Below are 14,639 nucleotides of genomic sequence, written 5' to 3'. Positions count from 1 at the left end.
TTTTTCCAAATGGACCCAATAAGACCCGAATTCTTTTAAACTGTCCCGGATGTGCACTTGCACATTCATGTTAAGTGAGGAACGTACATAGAAAAGGAGCTTACGTTTGTAACCTCGCAGACAGAAATCATATCATAGAAATTAGATCCATCAGGAAAATCAATTCTCTTCATTATGCTGCGTGCTCATGCAGGGCTTTTCTTTTTTGTGTGCAGAAGCCTTTCGCCAGAGATTAGTTTGCAGACAACACTAGCGAATCCATGAATTATTAGGCTATCGATTTAATTTTTATCAAACTTTCACGTTTACTTTTCAAATCCAGTGGTCACAATTGAAAGCTGAACTCAGAAATAACTTGTATCTATCAGGCAGGTGTAGCCGGTTCAGCCCTTCACGGCTCGACCGTGAGACCGTGAGATTGCTAAATAAAGGTGACTTGACTTGACTTGACTTGACTACCCCTCTGCGTTGTGATGTGGGGTGTGGAATAAACACTGGAGTCAGTCCACTGGTTCAGTTGCCTTTTATGTTAAGTGCTCTGCATCAGTAGAAACCATGCAGTTAATTATTAGTTGTACAATCAAGCCTGCTCGCTCTGCTCAGACCTCCCGCGGACTCAAGCAAGAGTTCACAATACAGAGAATTTCATATTTTACAAGATGAAGAAATAATATAAAGAAAATAGTAGCAACTAATGATCACTTCAAATTCAACATAACAACATATGCAGAAGATGTGTTATATAAAAGACTTCACTTAATGAATTCAACATTTCCAGCATTTTGTATATACATGAAAACCAATTCAAGTTTGAACACACAGAGAAATTATGAAAACACATAAGAAACTGTACCTGCATCAGTAGAAACCATGCAGTTAATTATTCGTTGTACAATCAAGCCTGCTCCTGCTAAACATTCACACAAAAAAAGAGAAATCAGCAGCCACGCTTCATAGGCTAACTTTCACAGGCTAATTTTCACGCTGACAATGTCACACTGCATTCTCTCGGTTAAAACTACACTTTTGCAGGTTAAAACAGCTTTAAACTCAGTTCTAAGAAAAAGGTAACATATTCATGTAACTCATTTGCACATCATAACAAAACACTGATCAAGTAATTGGTGATGATTTCCCTTTGAACACTCTTCTGAACAAGACTGAACAAAATGCATACCTCGCTCTGCTCAGACCTCCCGCGGACTGAAGCAAATGCGCGCAGCGCGCCAGTGACGTCACAACGGCGATGCGCACGGAACTCGTAAAGAACTAAAATAAATCTTTTTCTTTTCTTTTCTCACATATATATATATACATTATTTACCAACAGAAAAACATAAGGATTTTCGCGCAGCGCGCCAGTGACGTCACAACGGCGATGCGCACGGAACTCGTAAAGAACTAAAATAAATCTTTTTCTTTTCTTTTCTCACATATATATATATACATTATTTACCAACAGAAAAACATAAGGATTTTGAGTGAATTTACAATAAACCAATTTATAATCAACACCTGCTACACAGGCACTAAAAAAGTAATAATAAACTGAATAAATGTTAAATAAATCAAAGTAATGGATAAGCGGCCAAATCAGTCTGCAGGACATCGGGATTTTTCCTGACTGACTGCAGGGCTGGAGGCTGTGTACATGTCAATGCCGTTTACGTTCGGGTCCAATCGGGTTAGAAAATAAATGCCGTCGGGTCGGACTTAGGTCTGATTTCATCGGGTCTGTCTCGGGTCGGGTTTAAAAAAGAAAAAAATGTATGCACGTGGGGTTCAGGTAAGAAGTGATTCGGGTCGGGTACATATTTTAGGACCCGAGAAGACCTCTACTGCCGAGTCTCTCTCGAGGACTGCTGCTGGGCGCTGGTGTTGCAATGGAACGTTCTATTGGCTTTCACTTCTTGTCAATATAGACCGTTTCAATCAACGGCAACAACATAAACAAACGTTACTGTGCATGCATGCTTTTGTGGCCCAAACTGAACTTCCGGTAGACTTCCGCAAAAAATCAATAACAACAAAGTCCCTCTAGAGTAGATTATATCTGATAACAAGCAAAATAAATAAGTAAATTACATTAGCTAGCAAGTTAAAACAATAGGTGTGTTCGACTTGAAGCTGCGCTACACAGACCGATCAGTGTGTGACTTCAAAGTACAGTGAGAACTATAGAGCAGATGCTTCTAAATTAACTGTACACATGAGAGGCGGAAAGTTGCCGATAACTATACATTAATTAAGGCTATTTCTATTCGTTATGACTTTGATATATGAACTATTGTAGTCAAGTAAGCTTAATTGATAATGCTTCCTCTGTTGTGAGCCTGTGCGCTCCTCTAAACTGTCCGGGTTCTGCACTGCTCTCGCAGTTGTCTTCTGTACCTTTGTTCCAACAATATCACGTTATTATCAACCCTTTAGAAAACTGAATTCTTTGTGGATCCTCCTGATCTGTTCGTTCATCTTTCTCCATGTTTCTTAAACAAATGGTAGCGTCTCAGTCTCATGCTCACTTATTTACATGTCGCGGTATACACAGAATAAAAAAAAAATCTGTTACAGATGACATTTTATACCGCGGCAACGATATATACCGTCATACCACCCAGTCCTATTTGTGTCTATCATTTTGTTTATGTGAATGTCATCTTACACATTTGTAACTATTAATCTGCAACTTCAAATTCAAAACATGGGTATTTTGATAATTGTCTGTGTGTGCAAATCAAAAGATTCAGCTTTCACATCAGAACTGAGTGTAGATTTCAACTTACAAATGCGAATATTAATATGACAAGTTCTCACATTCAAATCAACAAGCTCTCGAGTTTTGCTACGATTTAACCTTCATAAATAGGACTGTAAATAATGTGTAAAGTCTTACATGTCTCAACCATAACCTTGTACAAATGATTTATTCCGTTTCACTTCTAAATGCTTTAAACTTAATTGATTTTGGAATTTTGTAATATTCTCTGCCTTTAATGTCTGTATCCAAGTCTTTGCCAGTTGTCAATGTTGCTTTTTTAATGAATGATTTACCTTATTTTTTACAAAGGAAAATCTATGGTTTTGTTGTTTTTGCTAATTTGTCAGCTCTTTCATTTCCTTGAACTCCTGTTTTAATGAACAACACGTATATGATTTTTCTACGTTTGAAAAGTGAAGTATACATTTCTATTAAAATTTTTTTTGTTTTATAGTACTAATGCTGTGTAATTTGGTTTGACTTCCTCCACTAATTGTAAACCCAGTGATATTGCAGCTCTTCTGTGATTATGACTACGTAATTAGATATTCCTTTTTTACTTTACATTCTGGTATAAATATGCCCACACCAGCATTTCCTGAGTTTTGTACCAAATAACAGATATTGTTGCAGTAAACACTGCTACACACAGTAACAATTCTGTTGAGAACTGTATGGTCCTGAAGAACAGATAGTTACATTTTAAAGCATCCATGTGAAAACAAACCTGGAAAGAGACATGAAGATTTGGGGAGAAAAAAAAAAGATTTATACATTCCAATGCATTCTTCATGGGATATATCCTAAATTAAATCAGGGGAGCAGAGCACAAATGCACAAACATACTTTGTCTTTTTTCATACTTTTACAGAGGGCTACAAATGAGAAGAAAGAAAAGAAAAGAATCAGGAATGAAATAATGCAGAAGCCATAGATATTGTTCTACTGAGTCATATTGAAATACCAAGCATTACATTATTCTTCTTACATCTGAAAATAGAATACAAAGGAAAATTTACAGTTCATCCAGTCAAACTGACAGATAAGAGTGGTGTGTAGCACAACTTTATGATTTAAAACTATTTGTTTCAGTCTTTTTGAGTCGAACTTGAACCATTTTCCCAAAAGATAATGATACTGCTGACTTAAACTTTGCTAACCTTGCAACTCCCACTCTGACTGCTTTATTTTGCATAACTACATGCTGTATTTCAGAGTACAGGAATATGCAAAATGTTCCAATGAAGAAAACTGTTATAGCAGCAATTAAAAATAAAATAGGATTAGGCATAAAATAATGTTTTCAGAATCATTAATGTGAAAAATGGCTGAAAATGGAACAAATAGTTGTTATCTGGCTCAGAGGAAAACAGGAATCATGTCTTTCATTTTCCTGCTGATTAAGGTATAAAACAAGACCTCTTCACCTTACAAACAGCTGTCGGAAGCAAAACTGCTCTGAAATGTGCAAAAGCACTACTTTCGGGATCAGCACCCAACGATCGGTATGAAACAAGTATTGGATTTCATTCAGCAAATAACGTAGAATGTTTTATGTCACTCTTAACTATGGGCTTTCACTACACACATGTATCACACTCACCTGTCACCCTTCTTACACAGGACATAGAGAATGGATGGATGTCAGCCTTCATTTTTGTTATAGTTCAATAGTCATGAAAAATGACAGGGCAGAAAGAAAAGAGTTTCCTGCACTATTTTTAACCTGAGGCACTTCGTTTTTTATTTTACATGAACATTCACATATATTTCATTAAGAACATAAAGTTTGGAATGTACACAAAATGCACACTGGCCATCATACACATGTGATGACAACACACATACCACAGTCAATTGACGGCAATGCTTCTATGCTAACCTACTTCGCTTTCACTCTTTTTTACTCTTTTGTGCTTTGCCATCAGGACGAGTCTTTCTGAAACATTTACGGAAAAGGCAACGGCATGTTTTAATGAAGAGGAATGTGATCAGTGCAACGATTGAGAGTAAGAAGGCCACTACATCCAGGCAGTGGTACTGATACCAGCTCAGATCATGTGCCTGAACTCGTAGATGTTTAGCTCCTTTATGCCGCATCACAAATTCGATCCAGTAAACTGCCTGGTCCAGAGGCTTCATTGGCTGATCATGGTGGATTCTGGACAGTCTCATGATGCTCTCCTTGTACCTTATTAGAGAAGAAATGGAAGCGCTGCTTAACACAAGACAAGCTCTACAAAAGCACAAACGTTTCTAAATATATAATGTGACAAGCCATACTTTGAACTAGAGACTTTTTCTATGGTATCAGGATTAAAGTGAATACTGAAGGTGGCCGTTGTAATCAAATGACCAAAAATAAAACTCTTATGTACATTTATATGTACTCTTCTCTATGTATTATTTTCCTTGAGGTGAAATTATAATTGTAGTGTTAGTTTTTGTTCAAAATCCAATGTAAATGTAGAAAACAAAACATTTTACACCCTGTCTCTAGCCTTTTTAGTAAACCAAACAAACAAAAACGTTAGGCTTATTTCTAAACTAAGGAAACTAACTGGAAATGGCCTTTAGTAATAGATTATTTCAAAGCTCATTTCAAATTTACAAAGGACTAACTCACGATGGATTATTTACGACAGTTTTGAGAGCATCCACCAGGTCTTTGGGCTGCATTGAGTTGATATCAAGAACTACAGCAGCTCCTTTGGTTTTCATGTGCATTAGATTATCAGGCTGGTCAGCAAACAGTGGCAAGCCCACCATTGGGACACCATGATAAATAGCCTCATACAGTCCATTTGTCCCACCATGGGTAATGAAGGCCTTTGTTTTTGGATGACCTATCAGATAAAATAAAGTCTGAATCTATGAGACATAAATTAATCGTCTTTATGTATAACGAGCACACATAACAACAGTTTCCTTACCAAGCAAATCATTCTGTGGGATCCAGTCATAGAGTTTTGTATTGGGGGCGAGAGTTTCTGGTGTTTTCCCATTATAACGCCAAACAACCTGTGCAAATACACGTATGGAAAACTTATTAACAGTTGCTTTATAGCACTGAGTATATGAACACTTAAGCAGCAAGTTTATAGAAAACTTGGGTTCTGTACAAAAAAAAGTGTATTGATTTTTTCTTAAAATTTTTTTTTAACCCTTTTAAAACACACCTAAAAAACTCTGAGGTTGTTAAAGGGTTAGTTCACTCAAAAATGAAAATTAGCCCATGAATTACTCACCCTCAAGGCATCCTAGGTGTATATGTCTTTGATCTTCCAAGCTTTTTAATGGCAGTCAGCGGGTTTTGCAGTTCATCAGTCCAAATGAAGTGAAATAAAGCGCATCCATTCATAATAAAAAGTGTCTCACACGGCTCCGGGGGGTGAGCAAAGGCCTCCTGTAGCGAATCGATGCATTTTTGTAAGAAAAATATCCATATTCAAAACGTAATAATCACTTTAATCTAGCTTGCGCTAACAGTTGTACACGGAAGCAGCTCCGGGAGGATGATGTAAGATGTCGGCGTTGCACATGCGCCGGTGAGTCTCGTGAAAAACAACGTTTGTTTACAGGAGTCAAGTCAAGTCAAGTCAACTTTATTTATATAGCGCTTTTAACAATACAGATTGTGTCAAAGCAACCGTACAGCATTAATTAGGAAAATAGTGTGTCAATAATGCAAAAAAGGAGCAAAGGAAGCAAAGTTTCCATACTTTAGCAAAGGAAAACCAGTCTCTTCTTGGCTTATATCGAAATCCTCCAACATTCTTCTTTACAAATCCTCGTTTTGTACTTCTAATTCGTGACCGTTGTTTTGTTTTGATCTCTCCGCTGCGCTTCCTTGTTCAATACTTCTGAGCGGCGCATGCGCAACGCCGCCCTCATACGTCATCTGCCCAGAACTGCTTCCGTGTACAACAGTTGGCACAAGCTAGATTAAAGTGATTATTACGTTTTGAATATGGATATTTTTCTTACAAAAACGCATCGATTCGCTACAGGAGGCCTTTGTTCACCCCCCGAAGCCGTGAGAGGCACTTTTTATTATGAATGGATACACTTTATTTCACTTATTTTGGACTGATGCACTGCAACACCCGCTGACTGCCATTAAACAGCTTGGAAGATCCAAGACAATTTTTAATATAAATCCGATTGGATTCGTCTGAAAGAAGAAAGTCATACACACCTAGGATGCCTTGAGCGTGAGTACTTCATGGGCTAATTTTAATTTTTGGGTGAACTAACCCTTTAAGAGAGTACATCATTGCTTTGTATGATGAGCAGATTAATTTAGGCTTCAATTCACTTATAAACATATACATAGAGCAAATCAATTATGGTAAACAGAGAAGCTCAAATGTGCTTTCTTAATGCGCAAGAACCAGCAAGGTTTGTTGTCACTGATATTGCCCATATTTGACGTGTATGTGCATTGATCGATTTTTATATGTGAATAATACCTAAATTAAATCTATTCATCATGTAAAGCAATTGTGTCTCTTCAGAAGACTTGGATTAAATTGCTTGATTCATATGGATTACTGTTATGATGTCTTTATGAACTTCTTTAAATTCTGAAAGTTTCGGTGGAATGGATTTTGAATGAAGGGACAGAAATCTCAGGTTTCATTAAACATATTCATTTGTGTTTCGAAGATGAACGAAAGTGTTACGAGCTTGAAACAACATGACGATGATTAATTGATGAGGGAATTTTCATTTTTGGCTGAACTGTCCATAATTCACAATGAGAAACATATTGCCTCATTAAAGACATTAAGTACACAGTCTTGTACCTTTTGGTTTTTGGGACTGAATTCCCTACAGACAAAATTACTGGAAAAAATATTTCTAGAACCAAGGCAGCTGTTCTATTGCTATAAAAAGGTAGCTACACACCTTTTGTGGGATCTGGCCAAGAGCAGAAGCAATAGTGTTTGCTCTTTCCAATGTCAGGTTTCCGATCATGGAACCCAGTGAGAAGACAACGATGCCATGATCTCCTGAGCTCTGAACAAACTCCTCCAGTTCCTAAAAGACAAACAAATGAGCACATACAGTCCTGACATGTTTTTTCCCTATATCCAGCTTTTCATTAGTGACTAAAAACGGAACTGATTTTCCATCAGAAATGTCGTGCCACGTGCAGTTTACAAAATGGGACTGACACTGTAAATCCACAGTATCTTTTTAAGATCTGCTGTTTCTACATTTTGACATATCGCATGAAAAACTAAGGTGAACTACATTGTATTGAGCAATCAAGGTGAACATGATGAACATGATAAACCTGATCAGCATCAGTTTACTGATTAGATTGAATATAGTTTCCAGTGAGGGGGGTTTGCCAGTCTCTTTTCTTCCTGCTGAGTCAAACTATGTGTGAATATTTACATGTCTATAGTTCTAGTGACCAGGTGGTGCTTAAAGTGCCCCTATTATGCCATTTCCATTATTGCCTTTCATGCAGTGTGTAATGTAGCTGTATGGGAATGTAAACGATCTGCAAAGTTGTAAAGCTGAAAGTGCACGATAAATAAAGTTATTGTCTCCCAAAATAAAGAATCGACTCTGTACAGCTAAAACGAGTCGTTAGTATCACAAATAATGTGATAGTTATAATAGTTAATTCGAATCCCCCTTCCATGACGTCACCTTGCATGCATGTAATCCTATTGTAGGAGACTCCCAAAACAATATTAGGAACCGTAAAAATGGCATAATAGGGGCATTTTAAAACATGTGGTGATGTTATTTATAAAGTTTAGGCATGCTGGTCCTCAAAAGACTTTAGGCCATTTGATGTAAATTAGGTCTGTTTGAGCTCTCAGTTTGGGGTACATTTTCTCACCTCTGTTTAACCCCAGGGTGTAAGACCAATATGGACAAGGACTGCCCACTGAATGCCTAAAATACAATGTATGCCTGCCATAGTCAGACTTTGATGACTGAAGTGCCACACAGCATGTTCTCAATGAAGAATCCTGCTGAAGATACAGCAGAGTCTCCTCGTCTTTGCTTCTGAGTTTCCTACGGTAGCTAAATGAGATCCCGCTCCATACATCCACGGGCATGAAGTTACAATATTACTTGATCTATTCAAGCAAGGATTAATGCAATGTCTTAAAGCAAAAAAAAAGTAAAGGCATCAAGAATATTTCAGAAGAGCAGATATTTCAAAATAGATGGCAAAGCCAAGCCATTACCTTTGACAGAGGCTTGGCGGGTTTGCAGTGTAGTCCTCCAACAAATTTAAAATTAGGCAGGAGTGGGCGTGGATACTCAAAATCCCAGTAAGTTCTAATCAACCAGATGTCGGCTTTTCCCATGGTCTCACACATTGTTGTGGGTTTGCCTGTGACATAAGGAAAAGTTATGCTACTTGTTGATTTACCGCCTGTCAACTATTCAGATATTTTGCTTTCTTTTGCTTCATTTACAGCAGCCTTCTTGAACACTCAAGAAAACTGTAAGTAAAGGTATTTTCAAATCCAATCAACAAAATAGTCAGGTTCAAGCATGTACATGCTTAATTTTTTTCCAGTTGATGGGATTATTTGATGTCTACCCCCAAATCTTGGCAAACAATGCATTTTCATTTTATGGAAAAGAGCAAGTCTGACATACAGTTTTTTACATTTTACAATACCTGTTTATGCAAATACCTGTAATTTAACAGTATGCCAAGTGCAAATGTCCTGAATAAACCAGTTTTTAACTAATCAGTTGAGTGACTTATTCAATGACTCACTCATAAAGACAGCCACTGTCACCACCTACTGGTGTATCTATGTAACCTACAGAAAGCCCCCTTCACTAATGCTTGTAATGCACAATCACAAAGAAATAGAATGATACAAATGATGCATAAACAATAGAAGCACGTTTCCGCCACTGAATAAAACATAAAACAAGGTCATTCCAACTTTGTAATCTCACAATTCTGACTTTTTTCTTGCAATTGCACGTTTTTTCTCTCTCTCAGAACTGCGTGAAGTAAACTCACAACTGTGAGAAATAAAGTTAGAATTGCGAGATATAAACTCACAATTCTGAATTTTTTCTCGCAATTGCAAATTTATATCGCAATTCTGAGAAAAGTCAGAACTGCAAGTTGATATCACGCAATTCTGTGAGAACAAAAAAGTCAGAATTGTGAGATTAAAAGTCTCAATTACCCACATTACAATTAAAATGGGCTTCCATAAAAAAAGTGCCACTGGACAGTATTAGCACTCTTAGAACACCGTTCATGCAATCAAATAGATGGACTATTGTAAAATAATATTATTTGTTAAAAAATGTTGCTTATGTTTTCACTGTAATACTTACTAAGATATCTTACAGACTGAATTACTTTTGAATTATGAATGTAGCAAGATCATATGTTATTAACACCTATATGTTTGCTAAATACTGTCACACATTCTGTAGCTTATATTCATTGAAAAATTGATTTAAACCATCAACTTTGTATGACACAAGGGTAAACAGCATCTAGAAAGAGACAAAGACTACTGCACAATTAAAGCATAAAAGTGGCCAAAAACTAAATAATTACCCCATATTTCAGTGTAAAGCAGATCAAAAGTAAACTTCATGTTCAGTCGGAATATAGTTGTATGTATGATGTAGAGGAGCATGTTTTCAACTCTCTCTATGAAGCTCATACGGTCGGTGAGGTGATCTTGCAAAGCGGCTGCAGGAACGTAGGACGGCGGCGCAGGCAACTGACCGCAAAGCTGCTCGAAAGTATACGCAAATGTTGCGCGCAGCGACAGGACATGCGGGATATTCAGCTTCTGTGCCATCAAGTCAGAACATGGCATCATTGGATCAGAAAAAAGCACATCATAATGAGATTCACGAAGCGTGTGTAAAAGATCCTCATTATGAAACATGCCCTTGCAAATGTCAGTAGCCAGCACCATGTAATTAGTCATCACTCGCCAGATGTTGAACACTGTCTCGTATTTAGTGGCTGTGTCATTCATCCAGAGATGAATAAAGTCACTCCACACAGCAGTGGCCTCTTCTTTCTCCATGTTGACTTTAAACACGTTGAAATCGAAGCGCTCCTTCCGTGTGTGCGGTACAGTAGGTGATGAAGAACTGACCAGAACCGTCACACTGTGGTTGCGATCGACCAGCGCGTCAATGATCGCACGCATGTTGTGCCAGTGACTGTACTCGCCTGGTAACACCAAAACCTTGCCAGCATGACCAGCCTCCACTCCACACAGCAGTACAAACACAAATAAAGTCCCAGAAACCATGATGAAATGTTTCTGCTTCTGGAAGTGCAGTGTGATCTGGGGAACGAGGATCCAAATACGGTGTAGGCTATGTGCACAACAGGATTTGGGCAAAGGTCGTGTTGCATTATGGAGGGTAGTTGCACTTTGTCCTCATTCATTCAAGCTAATTTGTCAAAAGATAATGAATACTGTTGACTTAAACTTTCAGTCAACTCAAGCTTGCAGTTGACAATCTAATTGCTTTATTTTTTTCTTTTGTTGTTCTGACTATGTAGAGGGACATGCAAATGTTACCATGAACAACACTTTTGACGGTTAATGTTTCTAATGTGGATGTCTGTAAAAAAAATTACATGGCACCCCATTGATAAAACTATGGATTCGGATGACGATTTATTCACATTTAAGCTGAGTTCTGTAATCCTACGAACCCCTGCTCATGTGGCCAGTCGCATGATTGTCTGCTGTAAATAAAATTTCACATGCTTGGGATAATACAAATAAATTCATATTTAATAATATCCTATTTATTATTTGATTATTTAAATCTCCTGTTTAAAAATAGGAAAACGCTATGGTTGAAATGGTTTTCTGCCTTGCATTTTATCTCTCAAAATTATGGATGTCATTAAAAATGTGGAGATTAGCTAAGTTACTGCAACCTCTTATTTACATAAGGTAAAAACAAAGCTGCTTTGTTTATATTTTGTAATGTATATAATTGTATATAATGCATATTTTAAAATTGCTGCCATAGAGACCCATTTCAAATGTGAGAGAAACAATCTCTTCAGCAAGTGGTTAAAGATCACCATTATCCAAAACAAGCTCTGTCACATAGCACTTCTAAGTAATAATTAATTACATAATGAATAATGAAAATGATAAATATAGCTGCAAGCAGCAGTTAAAACAGTCCCAACTATCAGGTTTGTATAAGGCATTATAAGGATTCAGTCGTGCAATGGGCTCTCTATTTAAGGTTGAAAAAAAAAAAAAAAAACAGAACAAAAACTACACAAAAGGAACAAATACTCTGACAGGGCAGGGCAGGACAAGCCTGGGAGCAGCAAGGTGTGACACGACAGGAACCAACAGGACACTAGTGCTGTGTTCCAGTTAATTTTTTTATGCCGTTCACTCGCTAACTTCCCTCCGTCTCGTTTACTCAGATGTATGTCATTGATTACGCTGCATGAGTGCCCACTACTGGCGGAACCTTCGCAGTGGGCTGAATTGGAACCTCCCTTGATCATTTGGAATCTGCAATTAGTTGATTTATTACTTACATATTTTAAGTTACAAATTTGTTTGATGCAGCATTCTATATGTATATTGGTATGCTTGGGCTGTTATAAATGTTTTTAAAAAATCATTTATATATTATAGAGTTGTTTGGGGTGGGGATAAATTAAACGCGATCTGCGATGACGTCATAATCGTGTTGCATTTTAGTCTATGGAGTATTATGACCCTTAGTCAAAATCAAGGGTCAAGGATCTGTCCATATAAACTTCCCTTGTCCACTTAATGCACTTCAAAATGGCAGCGGGGATTCCCCCCGAGGGGAAGTGCTTAGGGAAGTTTGCCAGTGTGTGTCTAAAAGTGAAGTGGGACACAGCCCAGTATATTCGACGACAAATCTGGCACAGGACAGCAGGGGGGCAAATGATCCAATAATGAGATACCTAGAGGGGTGGGGTTAGACAATTGACAGGAGAACACATGGCATGGCACATAGAAACAAAGCTTCTGCTGTGGAAGCTGCAATGCACTCCTCAGGTAGTATGGTCAACCTGCAATTCTGTGAGATCAGGTTGGTATGGTAGCGGTCACAGGTGCCTCAGGGGAAGCTGCAGCAGTTCTGAACAAATCCAGGAGCCTGCAGCAGGTTCCGCCTGCCACCTTTGCGGAGGCGGCAGATGAGGCAGACCCATTCTACCTTCTCCTCCTCCAATTCCTGGTCACTGGAGGACTGGGGCTTCCACTAACTGGAATGGAGTGACAGTCAGTGTGGGAGGACTTTGTACTGCATGTACACACATGTACGATTCCTTACAACGGAGTAAGTGGCGCACAAAGCTCCAAAACGGCAGCCTTCCCATCTCCCAAGGCATGGGTTCTCAACTCTGGCCCTCGAGGTCCAATTTCCTGCAGAGTTTAGCTCCAACCCTAATCAAACTCACCTGAACAAGCTCATCAAGGTCTTCAGGATCACTAGAAGCCACAGGCAGGTGTGTTTGGTTAGGGTAGCCCAATCACAATCCAATCCAAGCCAATCACAAGGCACATGTGGAGAGCGTCAGCAAAGCGTCAGTTTGATTCACTTTTTTGCTGAAAATGTAATGCATTTAAATGCATTTACAAGGCAGGAATAAACTGCTGCTGCAGCAAAAATTTGAGAAGGCAACAGAAAGAAAATATATGACTATGCAAATGAACCAACTTGATTTAATTATTTATGTAGTTTCACAGAGGGCTCAAAAGGAAAACATAAATTTAGTAATTTTAAAAGTTAACTTTTATTTTGAAATCACGATGTACAATAAATGGCATATTTAGAAATATGTATTCTCCTGTGTTGGCAAAGGTTTATAAGTGATTTACGTTGCTAATCTATTGAGAAAATGCACAGTTTTCCCAGATGAACGTTAAGCAATTCAAGTTCACAGCATATACAGAGGAAGAGTTTATCCCCTTTCACACATACAGTCTTTACTGGTAAATTACCGGTAAATTACCATTAAGAGATCATGTGTGAACAGGACCTTTTCAAAAATCCCGGTAAATTTGTTCTGGCAATCATATCGTTCTTGTGGAGATGTCGTGATTACTCTGAGTTGTTTACAAAGGTCTGCTGCTTTTTAATTAGTTTTTCTATGTAATTATGCGCTAGGCGGACATCTTTGAACATTGCGCCTCGCAGCTTTTTCAACGTGTTGCGCTTCTCCATTCATCAGGGCTGCGACTCTGCAGTATACTATTATGCGCGTCTCGTGTTTATAAGAGCAAAAAATTCTGATTGGCTAGTAATATTAGTTTGGTTGAGAGTGAAAGCTGTGCTCCTCTCATACCATTGGTAGACGAACTAATGAACTCGAAAGTGATATCAACAAGTTTTTTTTTTTAAATGTAGGATTATTTTTTTCCAATGCTGCATGCCGGAGATCCGGTGTTGTGCCCAATTCTGACCCCCGCCAGATTAGTACCCCACAAGTATTGGTAGGTTTGGGTGTGGGGGAGGGGTTAGGATTAGGGGTGGGGTTAGGATTAGGCAATCAGATAACGATTTCAAGGAGGGCAGGGGTCGAAAATGGGCACAACACCGGCACCGTGCCGGAGAACTTTAAGCCCTGTAAATATCTTAAAAACTCCTGAGAATGTTATCTAATTTGCAGGATGTACTGCTCGAGTGTGAAATCACTGCATGGCAAAGTGCACGTTTTCAGTGGTTTTATGTTTCTTGTATTGTTCGGAAATTTTGAAGCTATTCAGAATGACGTGTTATAACCTCAAGTAACCTATCCAAAGTGGTGTTGGTCCTTCTAGCTCAGGGGGTGCCCAAACTTGGTCCTGGAGGGCCGGTGTCCTGCAGAGTTTAGCTCCAACTT

The 14,639-nt window shown here is 38.3% G+C and overlaps 1 protein-coding gene across 2 annotated transcripts in view; it reads right to left on the bottom strand.

The window, feature by feature from the left end:
* Positions 1 to 4,048: 4,048 nt before the first annotated feature.
* LOC107728043 (UDP-glucuronosyltransferase 2C1-like) overlaps positions 4,049 to 14,639 on the bottom strand; it is a 14,008-nt gene continuing 3,417 nt past the window's right edge. Inside the window, exons 1-6 of one of the 2 annotated variants that reach the window (XM_016538112.1) lie at positions 10,332 to 11,111; positions 8,977 to 9,125; positions 7,670 to 7,801; positions 5,692 to 5,779; positions 5,385 to 5,604; positions 4,049 to 4,949 (exon numbers count right to left, since the gene is read on the bottom strand). In XM_016538112.1, the coding sequence (XP_016393598.1) occupies positions 4,652 to 4,949; positions 5,385 to 5,604; positions 5,692 to 5,779; positions 7,670 to 7,801; positions 8,977 to 9,125; positions 10,332 to 11,046 (1,602 nt within the window). In that variant the 5' untranslated portion in view covers positions 11,047 to 11,111 and the 3' untranslated portion in view covers positions 4,049 to 4,651. Of the gene's footprint in view, positions 4,950 to 5,384; positions 5,605 to 5,691; positions 5,780 to 7,669; positions 7,802 to 8,976; positions 9,126 to 10,331; positions 11,112 to 14,639 lie in introns of those variants that run through there. The other variant, XM_016538107.1, reaches the window with a different exon arrangement.

Source organism: Sinocyclocheilus rhinocerous, unplaced genomic scaffold (genome assembly GCF_001515625.1).
Source record: "Sinocyclocheilus rhinocerous isolate Xijiao unplaced genomic scaffold, SAMN03320098_v1.1 scaffold1364, whole genome shotgun sequence".
In the NCBI taxonomy this organism is placed as follows: Eukaryota; Metazoa; Chordata; class Actinopteri; order Cypriniformes; family Cyprinidae; genus Sinocyclocheilus; species Sinocyclocheilus rhinocerous.
The sequence above is the reverse complement of the archived record's forward strand: the minus strand, read 5'-3'. Positions and strand labels throughout refer to the sequence as shown.